Genomic DNA, 26,925 nt, shown 5'->3' with positions numbered 1-26,925 from the left:
GAGTGCTAATTTTGATGCTCAGTGCATCAAGAGTGCTTATCCTAAATGCCCTTTATAGAATAGTATTGAGTGCTGAATTTTCAACACCATTTATAGAATCTGGCCCCTAGTGCTGAAATTCATTGTTAAGCTCATAATCTTTTCTCCCCTGATATAAAACCACCACTGTTGCACACACTTTTTATGGTCCTAAATTTAGAAGTTTGCTGAAATTTTGAGTCTAAATGTTCCACTTAACCCTAGTAAATCTTCAAAGAAGCCAATTTATGAGTATAACCCTCACAATGAGGCGCACAAGTACTTTGAATATCGGGCCCCAGATTTTTTGTTTTGGAATCTGATCATGATGTCATGGAGAAGGGGCCTGGTAAATTGCCTGCCTGATTTTTTCCTGTCTAAGTTCCCATTACATCTTTCTGCTTACACTAAGACCTTGAATTCACTCTCAATCCTTGAGGGCTAATAATGGGTCAGGTTTTCAAAGTATGCCTAATTAATATTTGTTATTTATTGGAGTTTATTAACTCCCTTTATGAAGAGATTCACTGACTACCTCACTGTATGCAAATCTTTCTCGTGCATATGTATTGGGAATATCCTGAAAAGCTGAGCATTGGTGTCCCTCAAGAAGGGGAATGACATTTATTTCATTTTCCCAGCCATAAGAAATCAGTGCTTCTAGATTGCTATCAAACCCCACTACCTGCTTATTGTGACCCTCAGCACACCAATGCCTCTGGGAACAATGTCTTCTATATATTGAATCTAACATTGCCCTGAATCAGTGGCACATCCAGCCTGTCAATTTTTCAGGATTACCACAATGAAAATGCTTGAGATAGATTTGGAAAAGGGAAATGGGATGGGATTTGATATACCGCCTTTCTGTGGTTACAATTAAAATGGTTTACATGTTATATACAGGTCATTGTGTTGTACCTGGGGCAATGGAGGGCAGTGGCGTACCAAGGTGGGGGCGGTCCGCCCCGGGTGCACACCGCTGGGGGGGGGTGCCGCGCGCCGGTCAGCGTCGTTGGTTTCCATGCTCCCTCTGCCCCGGAACAGGAAGTAACCTGTTCTTTTGCCGGGGTGGGGGGTGTCCTTTCCCCGGGGTGGGGTCGCGCTGCACGGGGGGGGGGGGGGGGGCACATCGGCGATCTGCCCCGGGTGTCAGCGCCCCTCAGAACGCCACTGATAGAGGGTTAAGTGACTTGCCCAAAGTCACAAGGGGCTGAAATGTGAATTCAACCCAATTCCCCTGGTTCTTGGGCCACTGCACTAACCATTAGGCTACTCCTCCACAATGGGTGTCCAATCTAAGCAACTATATTTCATGCATATTCATTGCAGTATACCTGAAAACCCAACTGGCTAAGTGTGTTTCTAGGAGAAGGTTGAAACGCACAGCCCTATATGCTGATTTTTTTTTTTTTAATAGATGGGTTTGCTCTGTCTTCAGCTAATATTAGCAAGGTCTGCTGGGGTTGATCTATCTGTGCCGGGGAAGGGCCTGTGCTGCCGGTCTGCTGCAAAATTTCCATATTGGCAGACACCTGAAAACAAATACCGTAAAGGCCAAAAGCTTCTAATGATGTGCCAGAGGCCCTTGCAAATATCAGCAAAACTTGAAGCCTTGGTTAGCTCAGTCGTCAAACCAATCTCTCTCCTATTATCCCTTACTTAGGAATTATTTTCATGTGAAATAGCAGGTATCCATTTAGCAGCACAAGTGAATTGCAATTAATATTTTAATTTAGGTCAGTGCTTTCAGCCTTCTGTGTTATAAGAAGTTTTCAGCCACAGTAGAAACCAACCAAAAATTCAGACTCCCTGGGGGTAGTTTTATGAGGGGTTTTCTGTGTTGGTGTCCCCAGAGGCATAGCTTGGGTGGAACTGAGGCAGTGTTACTATGTGCATTTTATTAAAAAAAACAAAACATAGGTATACATGTAGAATACCTACACAAATTTACAAGTGTGAATTTGCACGCTATCGGATCATTTTCTGGCTGCCTATTTTATTTAGGTAGCTAGGTGATTTTAAATAGGGGCTCATTTTCAAAGCACTTACAACGTTTCATAGGTTACTGTGAAAATTTGTAAGTTTAAGTGCTTTGAAAATATGCTTCAACATAAAATAGGCGTCCATAGGTGTCTTTTGGGACTTCTCACCTAGGTGCCCTGTTATAAAACTACCCCCTTGTGACCTTTTCAAGGGCTTTTTAACCCATCAGAAGGGCCTTTCTGAAGAGATCAGGGCTGTAGCGAAACATATTGGCCTCATTAGGTGCTTCTCTTGACTACGTACAATTGAATATGTATCATTTATTCCTTGTAAGTTCAGAAATGCACATGTTCTTATGACAAGGTCGGCTCAAAGAGCCCTGCTCCTGGGACTTGGCCTCAGAAAGCCCCCTTCAGCCTGAGTAAAAGGCTGCCAGGCTGGCGTGCTGTTGACACTAACAGGATGTGACTCAGTGCAAGTCACCACTCGGCAGGCAGCGCTCAGTGCCGAGCGTCAGCCTGAGAGTGCGGCAAGCTCTGCTCCCGCTCTGCACGGCTTATCCGCGCCGGCTTTTCCCTACCGCCGGCCCCCTTTTTGCCTTGTGGTTGGAGGCTGTTTCCTTGCCGGAGGAGGAGGAGGATGCTCTGAAGCCTGTGGAGCCGGGGAAGGCGCTCTCCCCTCCGCAGTGTAGATCGGCATGCCGGCCACTGCTTCCCGGGGGCCGATCGCCTGCTAGACCCCCCCCCCCTCTCCCTCCCCCCAGTCTGGGTTAACATTATGAAGGAGCGCTCATGTGTGAGCCCTGGTGCTCCGAGCATGGCTGGCTACGCCGCGATGGACCCTCTGGAGCTCGCTGTTAGCCCCGTCAAGCGCTTGAGAACTGAGTGTCCTTTTCCCTATCTCTTCGCAGAGGAGGCCTACCAGAAGCTGGCCAGCGAGACCCTGGAGGAGCTGGACTGGTGCTTGGACCAGCTGGAGACCCTGCAGACCCGCCACTCCGTCAGCGAAATGGCCTCGAATAAGGTAGGACCGAGCACGCAGCTCCCTCTCCTCTGTCTGTCACCTTCTCTCTCCCTCCCCACATACCCCGTATTTGTGTATTTTGTAATGGGATCAGTAGGTTTTTGCATTGCTTCTGTAATTGCCATTCATGTCCCTGCTTGGGAATCGTGGGGAATAGGGGCAGATCGGGTGGGAGGAAAAGTGGGAAACGGTGCACATGGCTCCCAGACGTCACAGTAAATGCATCTTCTGGCCCCAAAATGTGTGCGTGGGACACCGATTTCCTGCTGCCTCCCTCTCCCCTATCCCGATGGCCTGCAGAAACCTTGTAGTATGAAAATAATCTGTGTGTGCAAAATATAACGCCCCCACCTCCCCAAGAAACCCCACTTGTTGCCAGCAAGTATGTTCCTTGAGACATCATATAAGTGACTAATGTACCAGTTTTGAGAATAGTCAAGGATCTTGCATGTATATCTAGATATAGATAGGGCATATAACGTCTGTGTAGTCACACTTGTGAGGCAGCATGTGTAGCATATTTTTGCATTAGCTGTGAATCCGTCTGAATGATGTTACTATTAGGAGTACACCTCGTTGGCCAGGCGGTACAGGAGTAGTAGATAGGCACAGGATAGCCTTTACCGATTTGGGAACAGAATTGCATAGTGAGTCTGAGTTCCAAAAGTTGTGCCTGTTTTGCTTCTGCGACTGCAAGCAGAAGACCTGAAGGCTAATGTTCATGTGTTGCAGTATTATACTGTGGGCTGTCTTTTCCCATTAAAGAACAGTTGCATGCCTAGAGATCAAAGAGGGAAGGGGGTGCTGCTGCTCTTTTCTGGAAAAGTTCTGTGTGAACGTCCTGAGGTTGGCCCTCAAGACTGGATTGCAACAAGATGCTGTGTTTCTAAAAGAAGTGGGAAGCTGCCATTTATTTCACTTTTCCTTGCTGTTTAAGTTAGCTGTAGACATGGTGTACTCTTGTCTAATATTCCAGTGGGTAAATGCATCATACGGGTTTGGTTTGTTTATTTTGGAGGAATATGGCAAGATGTCGGTTGCAGCGTTTACACTCTGCATCAGAATAAAGTGCAGTAGGTAATACTTTTTATGCAACGTTTTGAAGTTGCATTCACAGAGTTTGCTGTACCATTCTATATCCACTGCAGAGACATTTGTAGTAGAGCTGAGGAGAAATGTATAATTCAAAAGAATGCAGTAGAATAACGATGTGGGTTTGGTGAGGGTGCCCCTTGAATGATGGGAAAAATATGAGTCTTGTAAAATAATTTTGGAGAGAATAATTAGAGCATGTTTAACAGTTCAAGGCTCACCGAAAAATCAAGAGCAAAATACATTTGCACGGTTATGACTGAAATCACTAGAACTCAATGTTTCTTTTTAACAACACCATTTACCTTGGGGAGCACCAGGTATTTTTGGCAAAACAAAAATTCCCAGTGATCATCTTTATCTGGGAAAGTCACCACTTTGTGACTGCACCTTTACCGCCGTTCATGCTTTCCTGTCAGCGTGCGCATGTGCAGTTAAAAAGCTTCCCAGTTTTGTCACAGATGCCAGTATGGAAAGCAAACATCGCAGTTGGCATATTGGAATGAGATTTAAAAACCCCAATGTTTTCATAAAGGTGCTTGGTCTCTTTAATTCTTCAAAAACAGGAGCTCTGACAAGGCATTTAATGAGAGACCTATGATGGGTTTTTGTCACAGCCAATCTGAAGGTCAGTTGGAATGATGCCACACCTTACATCAGATCTATAAATTTATATTGCAGTCACACACTGAGTAGCTTTACATTCTCCCCTCATACATAGAGAGATGCTTCAAGCAATTTGTATTCCTGTTTTTATCGATGTAAAATGTTCATAAGCTCCTCTGGCTGCCCTGTTGATCTGAATAATAGTGTTCTTGATGCAAAAAAGAAAACAAGTGTGAATACAGGGACAGCATAGATGCTTTGCATTTACTGGTTTCCTTTGGAGTGTTAACTGGTCTTTTTTTTATGATGGTGGCATTGCTACATGTTGATTTGAATAGGTTTGACTGGGGGCTCTGTTTTTAAAAAGAAATGCAGAATTATCTTCTGTGTCCCTAATGGTTCAGTTGCTGCTTCTGTAATTCTTATCTAGCTCCTTTCAAACAACTGGCCAAGTGAAGATTAGGATTTGTCTTAGAATCCGAGCATCCTTCCCTTCTTATGAGGAGAGCTGTATAAAATAAGAACCTTAAAGACAGCAGTTTTATGTAGTGTTCCCTCTAAGCTGAGCAAGAGACCTCTAATCCTCCAACTGCATTGCTGGTGGGGGTGGGTGGTGGTGGTACTTCAATATTGTGTTTTCAATTGCTAGAGCAACTGTTCCCAACCCAGTCCTCGGGACACACCTTGTCCCATCTGGTTTTCAGGATATCCACAATGAATATGCATGCAATAAATTTGCATACACAACCTACATTCTGTGCAAATCTATTTTATATATATTCATTGTGGGTATCCTGAAAACCTCACTTGCTAGGTATGTCCTGAGGACTGGGTTGAGAACCCCTGGCTTAGAGGGAACAGTGGTTCCATGTAATTTGGTCAAATGTAAAAAATATATATATATGTATACGTCATAATTTATTGACAACAAGTGGTGTTATTCAGCTCATTCGTTTTCAATAGTGGTTCAAGGTGACATCTTCAGATACAGCAAGTACATGGGTAGAATCATTTGATAGGGATCCTTTGTTTTAGGCTGGATAGAAGACATTAACCTTAAGGAATAAAAGAATACTTTCAATAAGTATTATTTCTTTAATCACTCCACTTTTATTTATGTTTGATGTAACGCCATTCATAAGACACATCAAGGTAGTTGTACATAATAAAAGCAGAGCAATAACAATTACAACAATTTAAAATGATACAACCACATAAGTTACCAAAGGAGGAGTAGAAAAGGGAGGGGGGGGGTGAAATTACAGAACATTAAAAACTGGAGTACAGAATGAAGCAAGCAATCAGAGACAAGAGGGATTCAAAACCAATAAATAATATGCATATCTCATCAGTGTTTAGGGGTGTTAAGGCTTTGACATTCCAAGAGGGTTAAACAGCAGAAGAAAGACCCTGTGTCACCAATCAGTTTATAAATGGCCAGATCCATTAAGAGTTAGCACACTTGGAGGCATATTTTCAAAGCACTTAGGCTTTCAAAGTGCTTTGAAAATGAGCCCCAGAATGTGGCAATACAGTTTATTTGCTTGTTGCCACTGGACTTTTTGTCGTCGTTACAGACGTGAGATGGGTTGTCTGTGGTTATTGGTTTTGATTTCTCTGATCCTCAAAATTCTAATGAGGCAGTTCTCCTTGTCGGCGGTTCTATATGTAGCGAGAGCCTATTCTGTAGCTCATCAGCTCATCTGGGTGTCCAGATTCTGGTATAAAATGCTTGCGTAACCTGGTATCAGCGTAACTGTGGTCATGTAAATGCAGCAGGGATGCGTGTAACTGACAGTATTCTGTAAGTTACACACTTGAGAGCTCCCACCCATGCTGCCATGTTCTGCCCTTGCATTTCTGCACTATGCCGCTTGCACCCTGTTTACAGATTAGCACTGAGTTGCCCTGCCTGTACATTTACATGCTGCATTAGTATTCTGTGCATTTTTGCACTCAAGGGCATGTAAATGTGGGGGCCCTGTTACAGAATTGCACTTTAAGAGACTCTTCTCTCTGGTATTCTTCTGGATGTGGGGCACAGTGCCTCACTTAGCCCTGTCTAGCTCTCAGGGGGTAATTCCTGGTGCTTTAGGCCTGGACCAGTTTGAGCAGAATTGCAACATTACCCTTTTACTTATGTGTACTGGAAATACCAGATTGTGGGAAAATGATTGAATTGGGCAAGAGAGTCAAATCTAAGCAGATCAGTCCCATTTAAAGGGAGTGTACAAACCTGTTTAGGAAGGAGGAAATGGCCTTGTGTTGAAAGCTATGGGGTAGAAGCTGTAAGCTTTTCATTGATAGGGGACTTGTCATACTTGAATGCTTCTCTGTTGAGCAGCACTGTAAAAATAATATTTCTAGCATATGCTGTTCCTCTAGCATACTGATGGCAGAAACCCTAAAATATTTTTTTCATACACAGGGAACCCTCAATTTATGTAAACATGTATATGTTCATACAAACAGATTCTACAATCTGATTTCTTGAGGAAACTTGCCTCCCCCCCCCCCCCCCCCCCCCCCAAGTAGAGAATTTGAGGAACCCTGTTTGGGAATTGCTACTCTAGCAAGTGCATCTTTTACTATTTCCTTTCTCCAGAATACTTTCAAAGGATGCCACATTAGAATATTTTGTGTACATTACTACTTTTAAAATACTGGCCAAGGCAAGAATCAGCCCTTTTAGGCCTGCTCGGGTTGCATAGTAGAAATAATAACTGGTTCTCTCATATCAACATCTCGACAATATGTGAATACATTCCAGGGCATCTGTACTGGGCATGGTGAGACTAATTTTGGGGTTGGGAAGATTTGAGAAGGCCACCCCATTGTTGCAAAGTCTGCATTGGCTTCCTGTCGATTCTAGGATAAAATGTTTAAATTGGCCTGTTTAGTATTTAAATCTTTATATGGGGACAATTCTAGTCGCCTAGCTTATTATCATGCCTTCCCATCATCTTTGTGTTCAGCTCGCAAAGAACGATGCTTGAAGTTAAATTACCATCTGTGAAAAAGATATGTGACAAATCATTTTTAGAGTCTTCATTTTTGTATCAAGGAGTGAAAATTTAAAATAAGTTGCCACTGGATACAGGAGAAATTCACAGTATAATCTCAAAAATGTATACTGTGGGCTCGCTGCTACTTTTTGAGGAGTCTTTTTTTACATAAGTACATAAGTAATGCCATACTGGGAAAAGACCAAGGGTCCATCGCGCCCAGCATCCTGTCCACGACAGCGGCCAATCCAGGCCAAGGGCACCTGGCAAGCTTCCCAAACGTACAAACATTCTATACATGTTATTCCTGGAATTGTGGATTTTTCCCAAGTCCATTTAGTAGCGGTTTATGGACTTGTCCTTTAGGAAACCGTCCAACCCCTTTTTAAACTCTGCTAAGCTAACCGCCTTCACCACTTTCTCCGGCAACAAATTCCAGAGTTTAATTATGCGTTGGATGAAGAAACATTTTCTCCGATTTGTTTTAAATTTACTACACTGTAGTTTCATCGCATGCCCCCTAGTCCTAGTATTTTTGGAAAGCGTGAACAGACGCTTCACATCCACCTGTTCCACTCCACTCATTATTTTATATACCTCTATCATGTCTCCCCTCAGCCGTCTCTTCTCCAAGCTGAATAGCCCTAGCCTCCTTAATCTTTCTTCATAGGGAAGTCGTCCCATCCCCGCTATCATTTTAGTCGCCCTTCTCTGCACCTTTTCCAATTCTACTATATCTTTCTTGAGATGCGGCGACCAGAATTGAACACAATACTCAAGGTGCGGTCGCACCATGGAGCGATACAACGGCATTATAACATCCTCACACCTATTTTCCATACCTTTCCTAATAATACCCAACATTCTATTCGCTTTCCTAGCCGCAGCAGCACACTGAGCAGAAGGTTTCAGTGTATTATCGTCGACGACACCCAGATCCCTTTCTTGGTCCGTAACTCCTAACGTGGAACCTTGCATGACGTAGCTATAATTCGGGTTCTTTTTCCCCACATGCATCACCTTGCACTTGCTCACAATAAACGTCATCTGCCATTTAGCCGTCCAGTCTCCCAGTCTCGTAAGGTCCTCTTGTAATTTTTCACAATCCTGTCGCGATTTAACAACTTTGAATAACTTTGTGTCATCAGCAAATTTAATTACCTCGCTAGTTACTCCCATCTCTAAATCATTTATAAATATATTAAAAAGCAGCGGTCCTAGCACAGACCCCTGAGGAACCCCACTAACTACCCTTTGATATGGTGAACATTTGATATATTTGGGAACTTTTTTTATTTTTTTTTTATTGTTACATTTGTACCCCGCGCTTTCCCCACTCATGGCAGGCTCAATGCGGCTTACATGGGGCAATGGAGGGTTAAGTGACTTGCCCAGAGTCACAAGGAGCTGCCTGTGCCTGAAGTGGGAATCAAACTCAGTTCCTCAGTTTCCCAGGACCAAAGTCCACCACCCTAACCACTAGGCCACTCCTCCACTTCAGACATATAGTGGCGTATTTTCAAAGCACTTAGGGCCCTGTTTACTAAGCCGCAGTATAGACGCGTTAGCGTTTTAAACATGTGTTAACCGTGTACATGCCTACAATATCCTTATAGTCGCCTACACAGTTAGCACGCACGCTAATTGTAGGTGCGTTAAAAATGATAATGCGCCTTAGTAAACAGGGCTCTTAGGCTTACAAAGTTACATAGTAACCTGCTACTGCTGCTAATCATTTCTGTAGTACTACTAGACATACGCAGCGCTATACACATGATGTGCAGGTACTTTCTTTGTCCCTAGGGAACTCACAGTCAAAGTTTTTTGTAGTTGTGGAACTTTGTAAGTGCTTTGAAAATCAGCCCTATAGTCGCCTCCCTCCCCCCCCCCCCCCAAAAAAAAAAATATTCAAAACCATTTAAATAGCTAGGAACGGCACCTGGCCAGTTAAATGGCACTTAACCAGCTATCCCTCACTGAATATTCCTGGTTAACGGCTATAAGATAACCGGTTATATTGCATGATGTAGCCGGCTATTGTAAGTGGCCAGATTGGGCCATGTAAATAGCTAGAATATCTTTGGCCAGTTTAAATTTAACCAGCTATCTCAGAACATTAACATAGCTGGTTAAGTTTTTAAACCGGCCAAAAATAAACCGGATATTATTCAATGCCGATCACTGGAAACGGCCCAGCATTAAATATCTGGTCTGAAAGCCGACCACGGGAGTTAGCCGAGCTTCCTCCTGCAGTCTGAATATTGGCCCCATTATATTTAGAAAAGCTCTAAATCAGGGGTGTCCAACCTCAGCCCTCGCCAGGTTGGGTTTTCAGGATTTCCCCAATGAATATGCTTGAGATCTATTTGCATACAATGAAGGCAGTGCATACGAATAGATCTCATGCATATTCATTGAAGAAATCCTGAAAACCCGACTGGATTGCGGCCCTCGAGGACCAAGGTTGGACATCCCTGCTCTAAAGACTTGTTTATTGGGACTTTCTATCTAGGTGATTAAGATATGGTGTAATTTTTATCTAGATAATTAACATATGAAAGACCTCTTATTGATATATCTACTTAGAATTTAACAGGAACTGAGCGGAGTGTAAGAACTCCCTGATTTTCTGATTTTTGTGTATGCTGTACGCATTAACTGACCAGCTGTTCAGAAGAAGAACTGAAACCGCTTCCTCTTTCTGTGAGATGACTGTAGCCACAGTTCTACAAGTTGGAGGTTACAGAAATTACAAAGAGCCTCATTTAACCATCTATCTGACCTCATGTGCAACTTTCTTTAAATCAGTCACCTTACTTTCTAACTCTTTTTACTTTCCTACCTATCTATATGTTCCATCTTTGCTTTACCCTTCACTATCAATTAAAATGTTCTGTTATGTATCGTGTTGACTTTGTAAGTAGTATACTATCAGCCTTATTTTCGAAAGTGATGGGCGCCCATATTTCGACCCAAATCAGGAGATGGGCGCCCATCTCGCGAAGGCGCCCAAATCGGTATAATCTAAAGCTGATTTTGGGCGTCTGCAACTGCAATCTGTCGCGGAAACGGACAAAGTTGATGGGGGCGCGTCAGAGGCGTGGTGAAGGCGGGACTGGGGCGTGTTTATCGGTCACGGAGAGATGGGCGCCTTTGGCCGATAATCGAAAAAAGAAAGGCGTTTTTAGCGTGAATTTGGGTCATTTTTGGACCCTTTTTTTCAAGAACAAGTCCCAAAAAAGTGCCCTAAATGACCAGATGACCAACGGAGGGAATCGGGGATGACCACCCCTGACTCCCCCAATGGTCACTAACCCCCTCCCACCATAAAAAAACAACTTTAACAACTTTTTTTTTCCAGCCTGTATGCCAGCCTCAAATGCCATACCCAGCTCCATCACAGCAGTATGCAGGTCCCTGGAGCAGTTGTTAGTGGGTGCAGTGGACTTCACCCAGGTGGACCCAGGCCCACCTCCCCTACCTGTTACACTTGTGGTGGTAAATGGGAGCCCTCCAAACCGCCCCCAAAACCCACTGTACCCAGATGTAGGTGCCCCCCTTCAGCCATAAGGGCTATGGTAATGGTGTAAAGTTGTGGGCAGTGGGTTTGGGGGGGATTTGAGGGGCTCATCACCCAAGGGATGGGAGCTATGGACTTGGGAGGTATTTAACTTTTTTTTTAATTGTTACAAGTGCCCCCTAGGGTGCCCGGTTGGTGTCCTGGCATGTGAGGGTGACCAGTGCACTACGAATCCTGGCCCCTCCCACGACCCAGTGCCTTGGATTTGTTCATTTTTGAGCTGGGCGCCTTCAGTTTCCATTATCGCTGAAAAACGAAATCGCCCAGCTCAAATCTGCACAACTCCGATGCATTTGCCGGGCACAAACCGTATTATCGAAAGAAAAGATAGGCGCCCATTTTTTTCGAAAATCCGGTCTGTACCGCCCCCTCATGTACCAGTTCTCGGACATAGACGCCCATGGAGATGGGCGTTTGCATTCGATTATGCCCCTCTATGCCATACTTTGTATTGTTATTTGAATATTTTTACTGCTGTAATTGCCAATTGCTCATGTTTGATCTGTTCTTACTGCACACCGCCTTGAGTGAATTCCTTCAAAAAGGCAGTAAATAAATCCTAATAAATAAATACATTTCACTGTGATTTACCCCGGCATTTGATCTCTCCGAGGGTAGTTCCCTGGCTCACTGGTGCTGGTGTTTGCACTGCTGCAGAACTGCCACAGACCTTTCTCAGAGGACCTTCCTGAGTATACAGCAGGGGTCCTGTCAGAAGAGGAGTTTGAATGTAGGCATAGAATGGGACAAACCCTTCTCCTGAATCTCAGGAACAGGAGCCTCAGTTTTATACATTTCTAGCCACAGTTAGAAATAAGACAGGGCATATCATTATCATTGTTGTCCAGAGGCCTTATACATCTGAGATCTCAAACATATACAGAGTGTTAATTATTGCAATTAGCTTTAAATAGATGTATATGAGGATAATGGTAGACTAATTTAGTTATGTGGTGGCATCAGTCTAGTGCAGGAGTTCTCATCCCTAGTCCTTGGGATACATCAAGCTAGTCAGGTTTTCAGGATCTACTCCAATGAATATGCATGAGAGATATTTTCATGTCCTACCTCCATTTTATGCAAATTTATCTCATGCATATTCATTGTAGAGATCCTGACAACCTGACTGGCCAGGTGTATCCCGAGGACTGAGCTGAGAACCACTGTTTTCCATACAGCTGAACTATGCATTCACAAATCCAGTTTAAAAGACATTGGAAAACTGGATGCAGTGGGCAAACTGAAAATACAACTGTCAGTATAATTCAGTAAATAGAACTCTTGGAGACTTCTCCTATGGGTTTATATAATAGCATTGTGACAGTATTTGTGAGTGTCTATATCGTTTGGTTCTTGCAAACTGTCATGTTAACTGTCTAACTTTCAGATATGTTTTTAGTTATAAATTCTGTGCCACCACTAAGTGACTTTCCCCTACGCTCATGGCTGATCTTGAAGAGAAATATGCCCTGAGTTTCTGAGAATAAATGTAGCACTTTCCAGTTTCCTTTGATGCTTTTGGCTGCAGAAGTTAGTAAGCAGACTTGTACACAGCACACGGTCATAGCGGGCAGGCCTGTTAGCGAAAACTTCAAACCAGGGCTTGCTGATGGATTCCTTTCTCCACCAGCGAGGTCTGCGTTTTAGGCTCAGCGGAGGTCATGGTTAGACTGTGTAAAATATTCTACCCCTGACAGCCACCTGGCTCCTGGCCAGGTCTCTCGAGACATTTGGTAGTATTGTGTAATATTATTAATCTTTGTGTATGAGATTGGCTTTTGAAAGGATGAAGACATGGACCACCTGACTTCTGGTTTACCTTTCTTCATTTTCTGGAACTTGTGCAGAATTGTCAGAGGCTAAAGCTTCGGGCTGTTTAATGAAATATGGTCTAACAATGTCTGTGTAGAAAAATTCAGAGCTTTAGTGAACTTTTGGAGTTTTTGTTTTTGCAATTTATTTCATACGCATAGCTCCTTTTCCTGTGGTGTATGGGTTTATGAAATGATGAATGAAATATGAAATTTTAAAAAAACAACACTTGGAGCTTGCCCTGTAATCTTAGCCACCTTTGTTCAGCCAGCCATAGTTTTGGGTTGTGAATTAGAGCCAGTGCTGTTTACTGTAAGCTAAGGAAAAGTGCCCATTGGTGATATTCCTTGTGAAAAGCAGAGTGCTGTGAAGCACAGAGAGAAACTTCACATGGAAGCCAGTTTCCCTCAGCTTAGGAGGAGTTATTCTTGCTGCTGTGATTATTGAAGTTCTTTGAGCCGTTCTCCTGCAACTTTCCTGATATCTTTGTCCAGAGCCACAAGCTGCTGTCCACACTCACTGGACAGACCTCAGTTTTTCTTTCAAATCAGGCAATTTCTGAGCTGCTGGGTAGTAAGAGATTGTTTTGGTAAACATTTTATGTATTTTGCAAGTTCCCTTTAGAAAACGTGTTCTCACTAACAAACTATATCAGAGTGACAGAGAAGTTACAGCTTACTTCAGCTTGATGAAAGATGAACTCAACCCATGTGCAGGGCAGTTCTGTAAAGTGCGCACTAACAATTATGTGTGGATTACATGTGTAACTCATTAGATTAATGGATTCAGCCAAGGGAAGTGTTACCTCACCAATTTGCTACATTTTTTTGAAAGTATGAATAAACATTTGGCTAAAGGGGAGCCGGCTAATGTAGTGTATCTAGATATTCAGAAAGCTTTTGACAAAGTCCATCATGAGAGACGTCTGAGAAAATTAAAAATCCATGGGATAGGTGGATTGGGGACTGGTTAAAAGATAGAAAACAGAGTAAAGTCAAATAGCCATTTCTCTCAATGGAGGGAAGTGAATAGTGGAGTACCATAAGGATTTGTACTGGGACCTATGCTTTTCAACATATTTAAAACTGATCTGGAAATGGGAACAGTGAATGAGGTGATCAGATTTGCAGATGACTCAAAACTATTCAAAGTTGTGAAATCCCATGTGTACTGTGTGAAATTGCAGGAGGATCTTGGGAGACTGGAAGTCTGGGCATACAAATGGCAGATGAAGTTCAAAGTGGACACATACAAAGTGATGCACATTGGGAAGAATAACCCAAATTATAGCTACACGTTGTTGGGTTCTACATTAGGAGTCACCATGGAGGAATAGAATTTAAGGGTCTTCATGGACAGTATGTTGAAATCTTCTGCTCAGTGTGCGGTGGTGGCCAAAAAAGGGCATACAATATATGGAATTATTAGAAAAGGAATAGAGAATAAAACAGAGAATATCATAATGCCTCTGCATCGCTCCACAGCAGGGACGTAACCAGACCTCAATGTTTGGGGGGGGGGGGGGGGCTGGAACCCAAAATTGGGGAGGACACATTTGGCCCGTCTCCCTGCCGCAACCCCTGCCCCGCTGCAACCCCATATACTTTGGCTGGGAGGGGGGGAACCGAGCATGCATGCGACTTGAGAAGAAGCAGGGCAGGCAATGCACAGAGAAAAGCACTGGAGAAAGGCTTCAGCTGGTGGGGGTTGGGGACCCCCACCAGCCAAACCAGGGGCCCCGGATCCAATTTAGGTGGGCCCAGGCCCCCAAGGCTCCCTGTAGCTATGCCACTGCTCCACAGTGAGACCCCCCCCCCCCATCTTCAGTATTGTGTGCAGTTCTGGTCGCTGCAGCTCAAAGATGTATTGGAACTGGAAAAGGTACAGTGCTGCCGAATATCCTTTTACAGATTGCCTCTGTGATGGCGCCAGGATGGAGTTGGAAGTTGTTCAGAAAGGGGTGATACTTAAACTGCTATCTGAATAATTACTTGGATAAAGTTAGGCCTGAAAAATTGCTGTCATGAATTTATCCTGGCGGTCTGAATATCACTGTGATTCAGATACTGGCGGCAGTCCCTGCTTGATATGGATATTCAACGCTGCTGACTATCCAAACATCAGTGCTGAATATCCTATGAATAATTAAAAAATTACAGCTGGCGTTTCAAAGAAATGCTGAGCGCAGAATTTAAATAGTGACCTGCTAATATTTACAGGTCTGCAGGAGGGACACACAACCCATTTGGATACATGGCTTCCCCAAATCCCTTTGGTATTTTTCCGTATTAATTTGTTTATTTAAAACCTTTTCTGTACCACATTTCCTGTGTACTGAAGCACTCAAAGGGGGTAATTCTCAAACGGTTGCCTAAAGTTAGGCGCCAGGTTGAAGCGTGCTAAGCACGAATTAGTACACAAGTACATAAGTATTGCCATACTGGGAAGACCAAGGGTCCATCAAGCCCAGCATCCTGTTTCCAACAGTGGCCAATCCAGATCACAAATACCTGGCAAGATCCCCAAAAGTACAAAACATTTATACTGCTTATCCCAGAAATAGTGCATTTTCCCCAAGTCCATTTAATAACGTTTCTGGACTTTTCCTTCAGGAAGCCGTCCAAACCTTTTTTAAACTCCACTAAGCTAACCGCCTTTACCACATTTTCTGGCAACGAATTCCAGAGTTTAATTACACGTTGAGTGAAGAAAAATTTTCTCCGATTCGTTTTAAATTTACTACATTGTAGCTTCATCGCAAGCCCCCTAGTCCTAGTATTTTTGGAAAGCGTGAACAGACGCTTCACATCTACCCGTTCAACTCTACTCATTATTTTATAGACCTCTATCATATCTCCCCTCAGCCGCCTTTTCTCCAAGCTGAAGAGCCTTAGCCGCTTTAGCCTTTCCTCATAGGGAAGTCGTCCCATCCCCTTTATCATTTTCATCGCCCTTCTCTGCACTTTTTCTAATTCCACTCTATCTTTTTTGAGAGGCGGCGACCAGAATTGAACACAATATTCGAGGTGCGATTGCACCATGGAGCAATACAAAGGCATTATAACATCCTCATTTTTGTTTTCCATTCCTTTCCTAATAATACCTATTTGCTTTCTTAGCCGCAGCAGCACACTGAGCAGACGGTTTCAACGTATCATCAACGACGACACCTTGATCCCTTTCTTGGTCCGTGACTCCTAACGTGAATTCTGTATCAGCAACTACACACATAATAGCCATTACAGAATACTAGTGTAAGTCCTCATTTTCTAACTTTGGGCCATATTCTGTATATGGCGCCTAGAAAATCCTCATGGAAATAATTTTCACCTAAAGTGTATTCTATAAGATTTAGGTGCGGTATATAAAATATGCTTAGTTGATATCCCAGCACCTAAAACTATGCACCTTTATTTACACCAATGAAAACATGGCATAAATCCCTGCGCTTAGATTTACGCAGACTGGGCCGTATTCTATAACAACACGTGTAAATTTGGGAACGCCTACAAAATGACCATTTCCTCACCCATAGCCATGCCCCTTTTGAACTGCATGCTTTAGAATTTAGGCACAGTTCATTACAGCATACGCTTAGCGAGTTAAGCATGTAAATTCTAACTATTGACAATTAGTGCTCATTATTGCTATCAGTTACACAAGCAGCTGATAATATTCTAGAACCAACACGTGTAAGTGCTAGGCACGCCCATACCCCTCCTGGGTCCACTTCCGACTTACAGTTGCGCACTATGGATTTTGCATGCAGGAGTAGCACAATGCTTAGTGCAGTGGGCTGAGATCTCGGGGAACCGGGGTCAGTTCTTACTGCAGCTCCTTGTGACCCTGGGCAAGTCACTTACTCCCCTGTTTACTAAGCCGTTCTAGCGGCTGGTGGTGCGGTAATGCGAACACAGCCCAATCACTTTGAATGGACTGTGTCGGCATTACCGCACAGCCGTCGCTAGTGTGGCTTAGTAAACGGGGGGGGGGGGGGGGGTGTTAATCCTCCATTGCCTCAGGTACAAAGCCTAGATTGTGATCAGTGGCATACCAAGGGTGGGACGGTTGAGTGGTCTGTCCCGGGTGCACGGTGCAAGAGAGCGCAAGGCAGGGCCGCCGAGAGGGGGGGGGGCAGGGGGGACAAAATTTCCCGCCGCAGTCCCCTCCACCCGCCTCTCTCCGTCCACCACCGGGCCAGGCCCCCCTGAATTCAAATCATAGCGCCTCAACTCGAACTTGCTCCGTGTGAAAGAAGCGCAGCAGAGGCAGTCTGCAGATCGCCTCCCTTCGGGCCTTCCTTCCCTGTGTCCCGCCCTCATCTGACGTAACTTGCGGATTTTCCAGGCGCCATATACAGAATCTGGCCCATGCTCCCTCTGACGTTTCTTCATGTTCTGGGGGAGCCGACAGCCATGTGACTGCTTCTTGCATCCCCTGGAGATAAGCGCAGTGTGCTTGGGGGGTGTGGAGGTGATGTGCCGGGGGGTGGTGTCATGATTCGCAGGGGGAGGGTGATGCACCAGGGGGGGCCACGGCGATCCGCCCTGGGTAGCATCCGACCTAGGAACACCACTGATTGTGAAGCCCACTAAGGACAGAGAAAGTACCTGCGTATAGGACTAAATTCTGTAAATGACGCCTAAAAATTTGGTGCTGAAAAAAATAGCACTTAGTGCTATTCTATGAACAACACTTAGTTGCCATTTATAGAATTGAGCTTATTGCTGAGAACAGCAACTACATTTAGGCGTGACCATTTACACCAGCAAAACTTTGGTGTAAATCCCTGTGACTAAATTAGGCACGAATCTCCTTTATTCTATAACAACATGCGTAAACTAAAGGAATGCCCCTGATCCACCCATGACCCCTCCTATGGTCGCACCCCTTTTTTTGGCTCTACATGCAATTTTTGCCCTCAGATCTCGGCGCCTGAATTTACATGCGTAATTTCAAATTGAAGCCAATTAGCACCAATAATTGAGTGTTAGGGCCCAATTATGAGCTCTGATTAGCTCATTCAATTACATTGCACATACAAATTGGGTGCATGCAAAAAATTTAGCAGCTTTTATAGAAGTGGGGATAATGTGTACAGTGCTGCGTACATCTGTTAATGCAGGCTTGTCCAACCTTTTCCTTTTGAGGGCCACTCTTTATATTTTGTAACATTCAGAGGGCTGAAACACACGTGCAAGCATGCACTCATGCACTTTTTTCCTGTATTAGTATCTAAAGGGGTCATTTACTAAGTTGAGCTAGCGTTTTTAGCACACTATAAAACAGCTGGCACTAAAATATGAGACACCCAATATATTCTTATGGGCATCTCAGTGTTTAGCACCAGCTGATTTGTAGCATGAGCTAAAAAAAAAAAACCCTTAGTTATTACCTAAAAATGATTTGGTGTCTTAGTAATATATAAATTTAAAAATATATAGAATTTAAGGTTTTTGGTGCTGACTTCCCCAGGACTACCTTTTTTTTTTTTTTTAACTCATATGCATCATGAATTTGAATTTGCCAGGTTTATACAAAAAGGTTGCAGACTTCTAGCCTCAGTTAATCAACAGCCTGAGGACATAAACTGGGCATGCTTTTTATTTATTTATTTTATTGTATGGGACCATCAGGCTAGTGATAGAGATTCAGATGGGGTTTGAGTGGAATGCAGAATAAGCCACTGATTTCCTTATACTTAAAAAAAAACAAACAAAAAAACCCGTACCAATTAAAGTGAAAGGCTACTTTATGTTCAGTCATAAGAGAAATTTCGGTGAAATAGGTTATTTTTCAAAATGGAGTACCACCTTTTCATACTGAAATTGTCTCCTACCACTCACCTTTGATGGAGACATGCTTCCCTGTTGAGAGTGGCCCCTAGAAGCTCCAGATGAAGTCCTCCCACAGGATCCACCACAAGGTTGAGCTGTGCTGTACTGGAAGTTGAGGCTTTCTGCAGTCTCAAGTCTAAGGCCCTCTTGATCAAAAGCAAACTCTGGCGCTAGAGGCTGTTAATGCCATACTAGCGCCAGAGTTTGCAGCCGACCCATGATCAGAGCCCTCGAGCGCCAGAAACAGCGCACTCGAGGGCTCTCAGCGCAAATAGCATGCAAATGCATGCTAAACAGGGCTTCTAGCGCAATTAGCTTGCAAATGCATGCTAATTGGCGCTTAACGCATTCATCCCCAATGATCAGCGACCAGCGCGCCAAAGATTGGGTCGCTGGCCGCAGCAAAATCAACGCCAGCTCCGAGCTAGTGTTAGATTTTGCGGATCATTGGGGAGGAATGGTGAGCCTTGTTCAGCATGCAGTTGCATGCTGGCAGGCCCCTGTTCCTCCCCAAGGCAACAGCACACGGGACTGGAGGTCTGGTGGACCTCCGGTCCCCCCCCCCCGACGATCCGACCCTCCCCCGAACCCCCCCGAAATCTTCGTGGCTGCCTCCAGCCAAGCGTTGTCCCACCCTCCCACCAGCGCCGGGGGGGGGGGGGGGCTGGCGGTTCGGTGGGCCTCCAGCCCCCCAAACCCCAAGAAATCCTTGTGGCCGCCTCCGGCCAAGGGCTGTAATCTATCGACGAGGGGGGTGGGGCTGGAGGCCCACCCCAACTCCTCCCCCCCCCCCCGCGTTCTCAACAAATCCCTGGTGGTCCGTGGTGACATGTAAACCCAACCTCCTCCCTCCCTCCCGGCCCCCCTACCTTTTGTTGGAGGAGGGACGCAGCCTGCATGCCTCCCTCCTCTTCCTTTCGACGCCGCTTCAAAATGGCGGCGCACAGCCCCGCCCATTGCATCCTGGGATGCGCTGGGCGGGGCTACATACCATGTAAGGGAATCGCCGGGGGGGGGGAGAGGAGTTGGGGTGGGCTGGAGGTCCGGTGGACCTCTAGGCCCCACCCCCCGTCGATGGATCACAACGATTTCTGGGGGTTTGGGGAGCTGGAGACCCACCGATCCTCCAGCCCCCCCCCCCCCCCCGTCGCAGATGGGATAAGCCGGCAACCAAGTCCTCTGGGGGTTCGTGGGGGGGGGGTGCTGGAGAACCACCGGATCTCCAGCCCTCCGTGAACATGGGGGGGGAGGTCTTCGGGGGGACCGGAGGTCCACCGGAACTCCAGCCCCCCCCATCGCTGGGTGGGAGGGTGGGAGTCGGTTTGGCCGCCGCCGGCGGCGGCCTCTTTGTTGGGGGATCGGCAGGCCACTTTGACAGTTTTGGGCTTTTGACAGCCCAGACCTGTCAAAGAAGTGCGGGAGGAATGTGCTGAGTGCATGCTCGGGCGCAATTCTCCCGCACTTCAACATGATAATCAAAGATAATAGCGCTGCTTAGATTTGCATGCATTATCTTTGATCATCGATGCAGAAAAGCCCTGCGCTGTCCCGGCGCTATTTTTAGGGCGCTGTTTGGAACAGCGCAGGGCTTTTGATCATCTGGGCATAAGACCTCAACTTTCAGTGCTGCGTGGCTCAAATACATCCTGAAACCAGTTGCTGGTTTCAGGGAGAGAAAAAGAGGTTGTTGGGCCGAGTTCTGGCCTGCGGGCTATAGATTGAACAAACCTGTATTAGTGCTATAGAAATGATAATTAGTACTGATAGTAGTAGTAGTATTTACACTTGTAACTGCTAATTAGTGACTATTAACACCTGCTATAGCCAATAATTAAAGGGCTTATTTCCCTTTAAATCCAATGCAAGTAATATAGACTTAACAGATTTGGGAAATAAGCCCTTCGATTGGTTACATAAGTATTGCCCATATTGGGACAGACTGAAGGTCCATTAAGCCCAGCATCCTGTTTCCAACAGTGACCAATCCAGGTCACAAGTACCCGGCAAGATCCCAAAAAAGTACAATACATTTTATGCTGGTTATCCTAAAAATAAGCAGTAGATTTTCTCCGTTTGAATAATGGTCTGTTGACTTTTCCTTTAGGAAGCCATCCAAATCTTTTTTTTAAACCCTGCTAACTGTTTTTACTATATTCTCTGGCAACGAATTCCAGAGTTTCATTACATATTGAGTGAAGAAAGATTTTCTCCAGTTTGTTTTAAATTTACTACTTTATAGCTTTGTTGTGTTCCTCCTAGTTCTAATTATTAAATTGTTGTGCACCTAATTGACAGTGTTCTATAACTTATGTGCACAACTTTGCATGCTAAGCATAAAATTGTGTATGCAAGTTTATAGAATTAGGGAGAAAGACTTGAACAACCAAATGACACCCGTTTGCATAGGCAGGCTTTCTCTCTCGCGCTCTATGTATTGGGTATGTAATCCATCCTACTGGGTTACAGTGGACATTCATAATTAAATACAGTGTACAATGATGGTCAAGACAGTTGATCACAGCCGCACCCTTTCTCCCCCTACCCCTTTTCTGTCACCAACAAATCCAATCCATAAATACCCTCATGCTTGCCTGTCAAACCTCTCTACGTCAGTGATTATATCTGATTGTGCCAGATCACTAACATATCTCCAGATCTGTGTGTGTGTTTGTTTTTGTTATTTTTAACTTGGCGAGTGTGGTTTTGAATTGGTGTTTCCTGCTTTTAAGGACGCAGATGAACTACTGTCATTCTGGGATTATGCTGTATCCTCTAAGCTGGGCTAGATCAGTCTGACCCATTTCCAGTAACAGTGGAAGAATAATGCTGTCCTGTTCAGAGAATTTAAATTCCAGTTGCTTCTGTATATTTCATTTCTGTATAGTGCTGTAGACTCTGTTTCAAATGCGTAGTGAGTAGTGTTTTTGTTTACATCATTTAAAATTGCTGAACCATCTCTTCTTTGAAAAATGCAAGCTGCAGTTTATGGGAGCTATGGTGTTTAAAAATTTGGCTTGTGACATGGTAGCACTTCTTTAACCTCTAACCTACGTAATCCCCTCTGTTTACAAAGCCTCGCAAGCGGCTGGCGGTGTGGTACTGCCGACATAGCCCATTCACTTTGAATGAACTGTGTCGGCATTGCCGCGTGGCAGCCATTAGTGCAGCTTTGTAAACGGGGGGGGGGGGGGGGGGATATGTCTGAGCGATCTGACATTGCTGTTTAAATAGCCTCTGTGATTTCTTCCTTCACTCTAAGGTGATTGTAGTTGCTGTCCTTCGCACCAAGCATCACGTTGGACTGGTTAGCATGACCATCACCTTAACATAACTTGGTAATATATTTCCCACATTTACAGTGATTATCAACAAACATGAGAGTATGAAACATCAAAATCAGATTATACGGAAAGCATGATCTATATTACCTTAGCAGGGTTTAAAAAATGTTTGGATGGGTTCTTAAAGGAAAAGACCATAGACCATTATTAAAATGGACTTGGGGAAAATCCACTGCTTATTTCTAGGATAAGCAGCATTAAAATGTATTGTACTTTTTTGTGATCTTGCCAGGTACTTGTGACCTGGATTAGCCACTTTTAGAAACAGGACGCTGGGCTTGATGGACCTTCAGTCTGTCCCAGTATGGCAATACTTAGGTACTTATGTACTAATAAAATCAGTCCATGAGCAGAAGGAGTGATCTTAGATGAGTTGTCATTTAAACTGCATATCATTTATTTCAAAAAAATTGCTTCTTCAGAATGAATTTATTGAAAATATTTTTATTAAATTTTTCGTGGAAATCCAACTATAAATTACAACATTTTTCTTCCTCCCACCCCCCTCATTTACAAACATCCCCATTCCAATACAGCGGGAGGTACATCACATTATGTCTACCATCCAAAGCTAGGCTAATCCTTTTGTCGTAATGATAATTAACCACCTCTCAGGTGGAATAATGCAGACCCTGTCTGCCAGCATAGCTTATACTGCGCAAAATCACATTTGTCTTCCCCATCATATGCATTGTATTGACAATAACATTCTTCTCCCTTCTCCTAATACCCCCCCCCCCCATTCCCTTTCCCCCCTTACCTCCCCCCTACCCCTCTACCCCTCAAGGCCTGGTATTCCTATGCAAAGAGTGGTTGTTACTTGCTCATTGCTGATGGTACTCTGTTTCACCGTCATAAACCTCCTAATTGATTTAGAACCCTACTGCGTGCCCTTGGGGCCAAAACTTGTATGTAAGCTTTCCATATCAGATAGAACTTTTTTTGTTTCTTAAAGTTCCATTGAACTTCTCTCAGCTCCATGAATAACAACGCATGTATTCTATTACGCCATTGCCAATATGAAGGCGCCTCTTGACTGACCCAATTTGTTAAAATGCATTTTTTCCCTATTAAAAACGCTCTGTACAATAAAAGATCAAGATGGGCATCACCAGGACCTCCCATTGTCTCCTTACCTAATAATACATTTTCTGGGCTCATTGTGATAGGTCTGTGCAATATTTGTGTCATAAACCTATGTATCTCCCCCCAGAATTGTTGTATATTGGGGCAATCCCACATGGCGTGAAAGTATGTGCATTGTGGTCCTCCACACTTTCCACACTGCGGGGAGTCTATTCCTCCCATACAATACAGTCTATATGTGGAGGTATAGGCCCGGAACAATACTCTGCCTTGGCACTCTCTTAACTCTGCATTACTTATTCTCTGTGGAATATGCCTCATACTACTTAGTACTCTTTGTGCAGTGATTCCTTTGTTTAAGTCTTCTGTCCACTTCTCCTGTAAGTGTGTTTGCATTCTATGTGATATACTAAGCATAAGTCGTCTCTGTATTAAAGAAATGGTTATAGGTTCCTCTGAAGGTACCTCAAACAATTTTTCTATCATGGTAAGTACATCAATAGTTAGAGATTGGCGTGGTAGACTTTCAATATAATGTGAGATCTGTCGATATGCAAATTTGTCTATCCACTGAAGCTCCCCCAAACCTAACGATTCCAATTTCTTGACACACCCATCCGATTCCACAATGTCCTGGAGGAGAGTAAGCCCGTGCTGCTGCCATCGTCTAAATCTTGGGCCATCTATACCCGGTAAAAATTCACCATTCCCTATTATAGGCAGTAGTCTACTGTAGTGTTCATCAAACTTCCAAATCCTGCCCAAATCTCGCCATACCAATCTAAGGGGTCTGATCACCACACTCCTCCGTAAATGTGCTGGCAACAACTTTAACTTTGCTTGTAGCACATATTGTAATTTCAGGGGGTGTACCCACTGCTCTTCCATCGTCCTTGGGGTATAATGTGAGGTACCCATCACCCAATCCCCTATATGTCTCAGCAAACTCGCTTTGTTGTAGCGTGTTAAATCTAACACCCCAAATCCTCCTCTACTCCATGGGTCCAATAGGTTTTGCCATTTGATCTGTGGACGTCTCCTAGTCCAAAAGAATCTGGAAAGGAGGCCCATCAGCTTTTTCCAATCTCTTTGTGTCAGATACAGTGGTAAGATCTGAAAACAATACAGCCACCTTGGAAACAAGATCATATTATACAACGAGATCCTCCCTGATAATGACAATGGTAGATTTATCCACCTCTCTAGCATCTGCTTCGTATGTTCTAACAATTGAGCTATATTTAATGAGTACAATTTGTCCGGATCTCCTGGTAGCTGTATGCCAAGATATTTAAACGAACAATTCGTTCTCTTAAAGGGGCACCCTAAGTTTGCCCATTCCTCCTCAGACATCCATAAGGCCTGAGCCTCCGACTTATCTAAATTTAAGCAGAATCCTGAGTAATCCCCATATTCCCTAAAAATTTCCAAAAGTGTTGCCAATGAGTCTTTTGGGGTCCTAAGAATGACTAACAGATCGTCCGCAAATGCTGAGATTTTAAATTGTTCCGTCCCTATATTTACTCCCTGTATCTCCTCTAGATTCATAATATCCCGAATTAAAGGGTCTAACGCCAGTACAAACAGGAGTGGCGAAAGTGGGCAGCCTTGTCTCGTGCCTCTGTAAATTGAAAATTGACAAGAGGTCACTCCATTTACGGATATCTCTGCTATTGGGTTCTTGTATAAAGCCTGTATGGCTTCCTTAAAAAATCCTCCAATACCATATTCCTCTAAGACCCCAAACAAAAAGTCCCATCTCACTCTGTCAAATGCTTTATGTGCATCAAAGCTAATAAGGAGTGAGGAGGTTTTCATGTATTTGACCTGCTCCAGCGCCAGTAGTATCTTTCTCAGATTTTTTGCCACTGATCTTTCCCTAACAAACCCCACCTGTGGGTCTGATATCAAGTGTGGGAGGAATCTGGCCAGTCTGTTGGCCAGTATCTTGGCCAACAGCTTAGCTTCAAATGATAACAGAGAAATGGGCCTGTAAGATTCTGCCTTGCTGGGATCTTTCCCGGGCTTCAACAGCACAATTATTTGTGCCAATCTCAGCGAGGTCGGCAACTCTCCTCCAAGGACATGCAAGTTAAGTGCCCTAGTCACACAGGGAGTAATATCCTCCACCAAAATTTTATACCACTCTGCTGTGAACCCATCCACTCCTGGCGATTTATGCAAGGCACTAGCCCTTATATTCCAACTAACTTCATCCTCTGTGATTTCCTCCTCCAGGACTTCTTGCTGACTCCTCAGAAGCCGTGGTAGTTTTAGCCCCTCTAAATATGTCTTTGCCTCTAACCCCTCCTCCACAGGTGGTGCATACAATTGAGCATAAAAGTTTTCAAATACTTTTCCAATCTCCATATTCTTGTGATGACTCACTCCCTGTTTATCCTGTATATGTGATATCCATCGTCTGCCTCCCGCTTGTTGCGCCAGCCTCGCCAATAACTTCCCCTGCTTGTTAGCGTGTTTATACAACTGGTATTTGTAATATGTCTGAGATTGCTGTGTGCGGGTGTGCACTAAATGATTTAATTCAATCTGTGCCATCAAATATGCTTTTTTATGAGCAGTAGAATGGGTTTGCCCATAAGTTTGCCTCAGCGTGCGTACCCTTGCTTCCAGCCTAAGCATTTCAGCCTCTCTTACTTTCTTTCTATGGGCGGAATATGAGATAATATGACCTCTCAATACCGCCTTGGCAGCCTCCCAAAAAAGCACGGGGTCAGACTGAAAGCTGGCTCTATTTAGCTCTGCATAATCTTTCCATTTCTCCTTCATAAAGGAGTGGAATTGTGCATCATAGTAAAGCTTCCTCGGGAATCTCCACCTAAACGGTCTCTTTGGTGAGTCCCCCCACTCTAATGTAACCCAAATCAAAGCATGATCTGACACTTGTGTGGGCCCTATCGCTGCCTCTACCAAATGTGTAGCACTATTCTGTGACGTAAGTATGTAGTCAATACGGGACTGCGTCCCATGGGCCCTGGAGAGATGCGTAAAATCTCGCTCTCCTGGATGCAGCAGTCTCCAGGAGTCCACCAAGTCCAGGCTCGAGCATATCCAGGGTACCCCCTTACTGTAATTCACTGGTCTTACTCGTGTGGGACCCGTGCTATCCATCAGTGGGTCAAACACCATATTAAAATCCCCCCCCATGATCGTTGGGAGTCGCCCAAAACTTTGCACTTGCTTAACAAGGGTCTGGTAAAATGCTTTGTCATATTGATTTGGAGCATATACATTAACCAGCAAAAGAGGTTTTCCTTGTAGGGTGATATGCTGAATTATATATCGCCCTTGTAGGTCTACCAATTTACGGTTTAAGACATATTGTAATCCTTTGCGGAACAGTATTGCTACTCCTGCCTTTTTATTTAGTGCTGGACTATCTATCACTTCATTGACCCACCATTTACCCAGCTTCCTATGTTCCAAAGAGTCTAGATGTGTTTCCTGCAGAAAGGCTATTTGCGCTTTATGTCTATTCAATGTTTGCAGAATCTTAGATCGTTTGAGAGGAGAGTGTA

The 26,925-nt window shown here is 44.2% G+C and overlaps 1 protein-coding gene across 1 annotated transcript in view; it reads left to right on the top strand.

Moving 5' to 3' along the window:
• Positions 1 to 26,925, top strand: part of PDE4D (phosphodiesterase 4D) — a 490,210-nt gene that overhangs the window by 331,192 nt on the left and 132,093 nt on the right. Inside the window, exon 6 of the mRNA XM_030193159.1 lies at positions 2,915 to 3,027. Coding sequence (XP_030049019.1) covers positions 2,915 to 3,027 — 113 coding nt within the window. The remainder of the gene's footprint in view (positions 1 to 2,914; positions 3,028 to 26,925) is intronic.

This window comes from Microcaecilia unicolor, chromosome 2 (genome assembly GCF_901765095.1).
Source record: "Microcaecilia unicolor chromosome 2, aMicUni1.1, whole genome shotgun sequence".
Lineage (NCBI taxonomy): Eukaryota > Metazoa > Chordata > Amphibia > Gymnophiona > Siphonopidae > Microcaecilia > Microcaecilia unicolor.
This window is presented reverse-complemented; position numbering and strand designations above follow the sequence as displayed.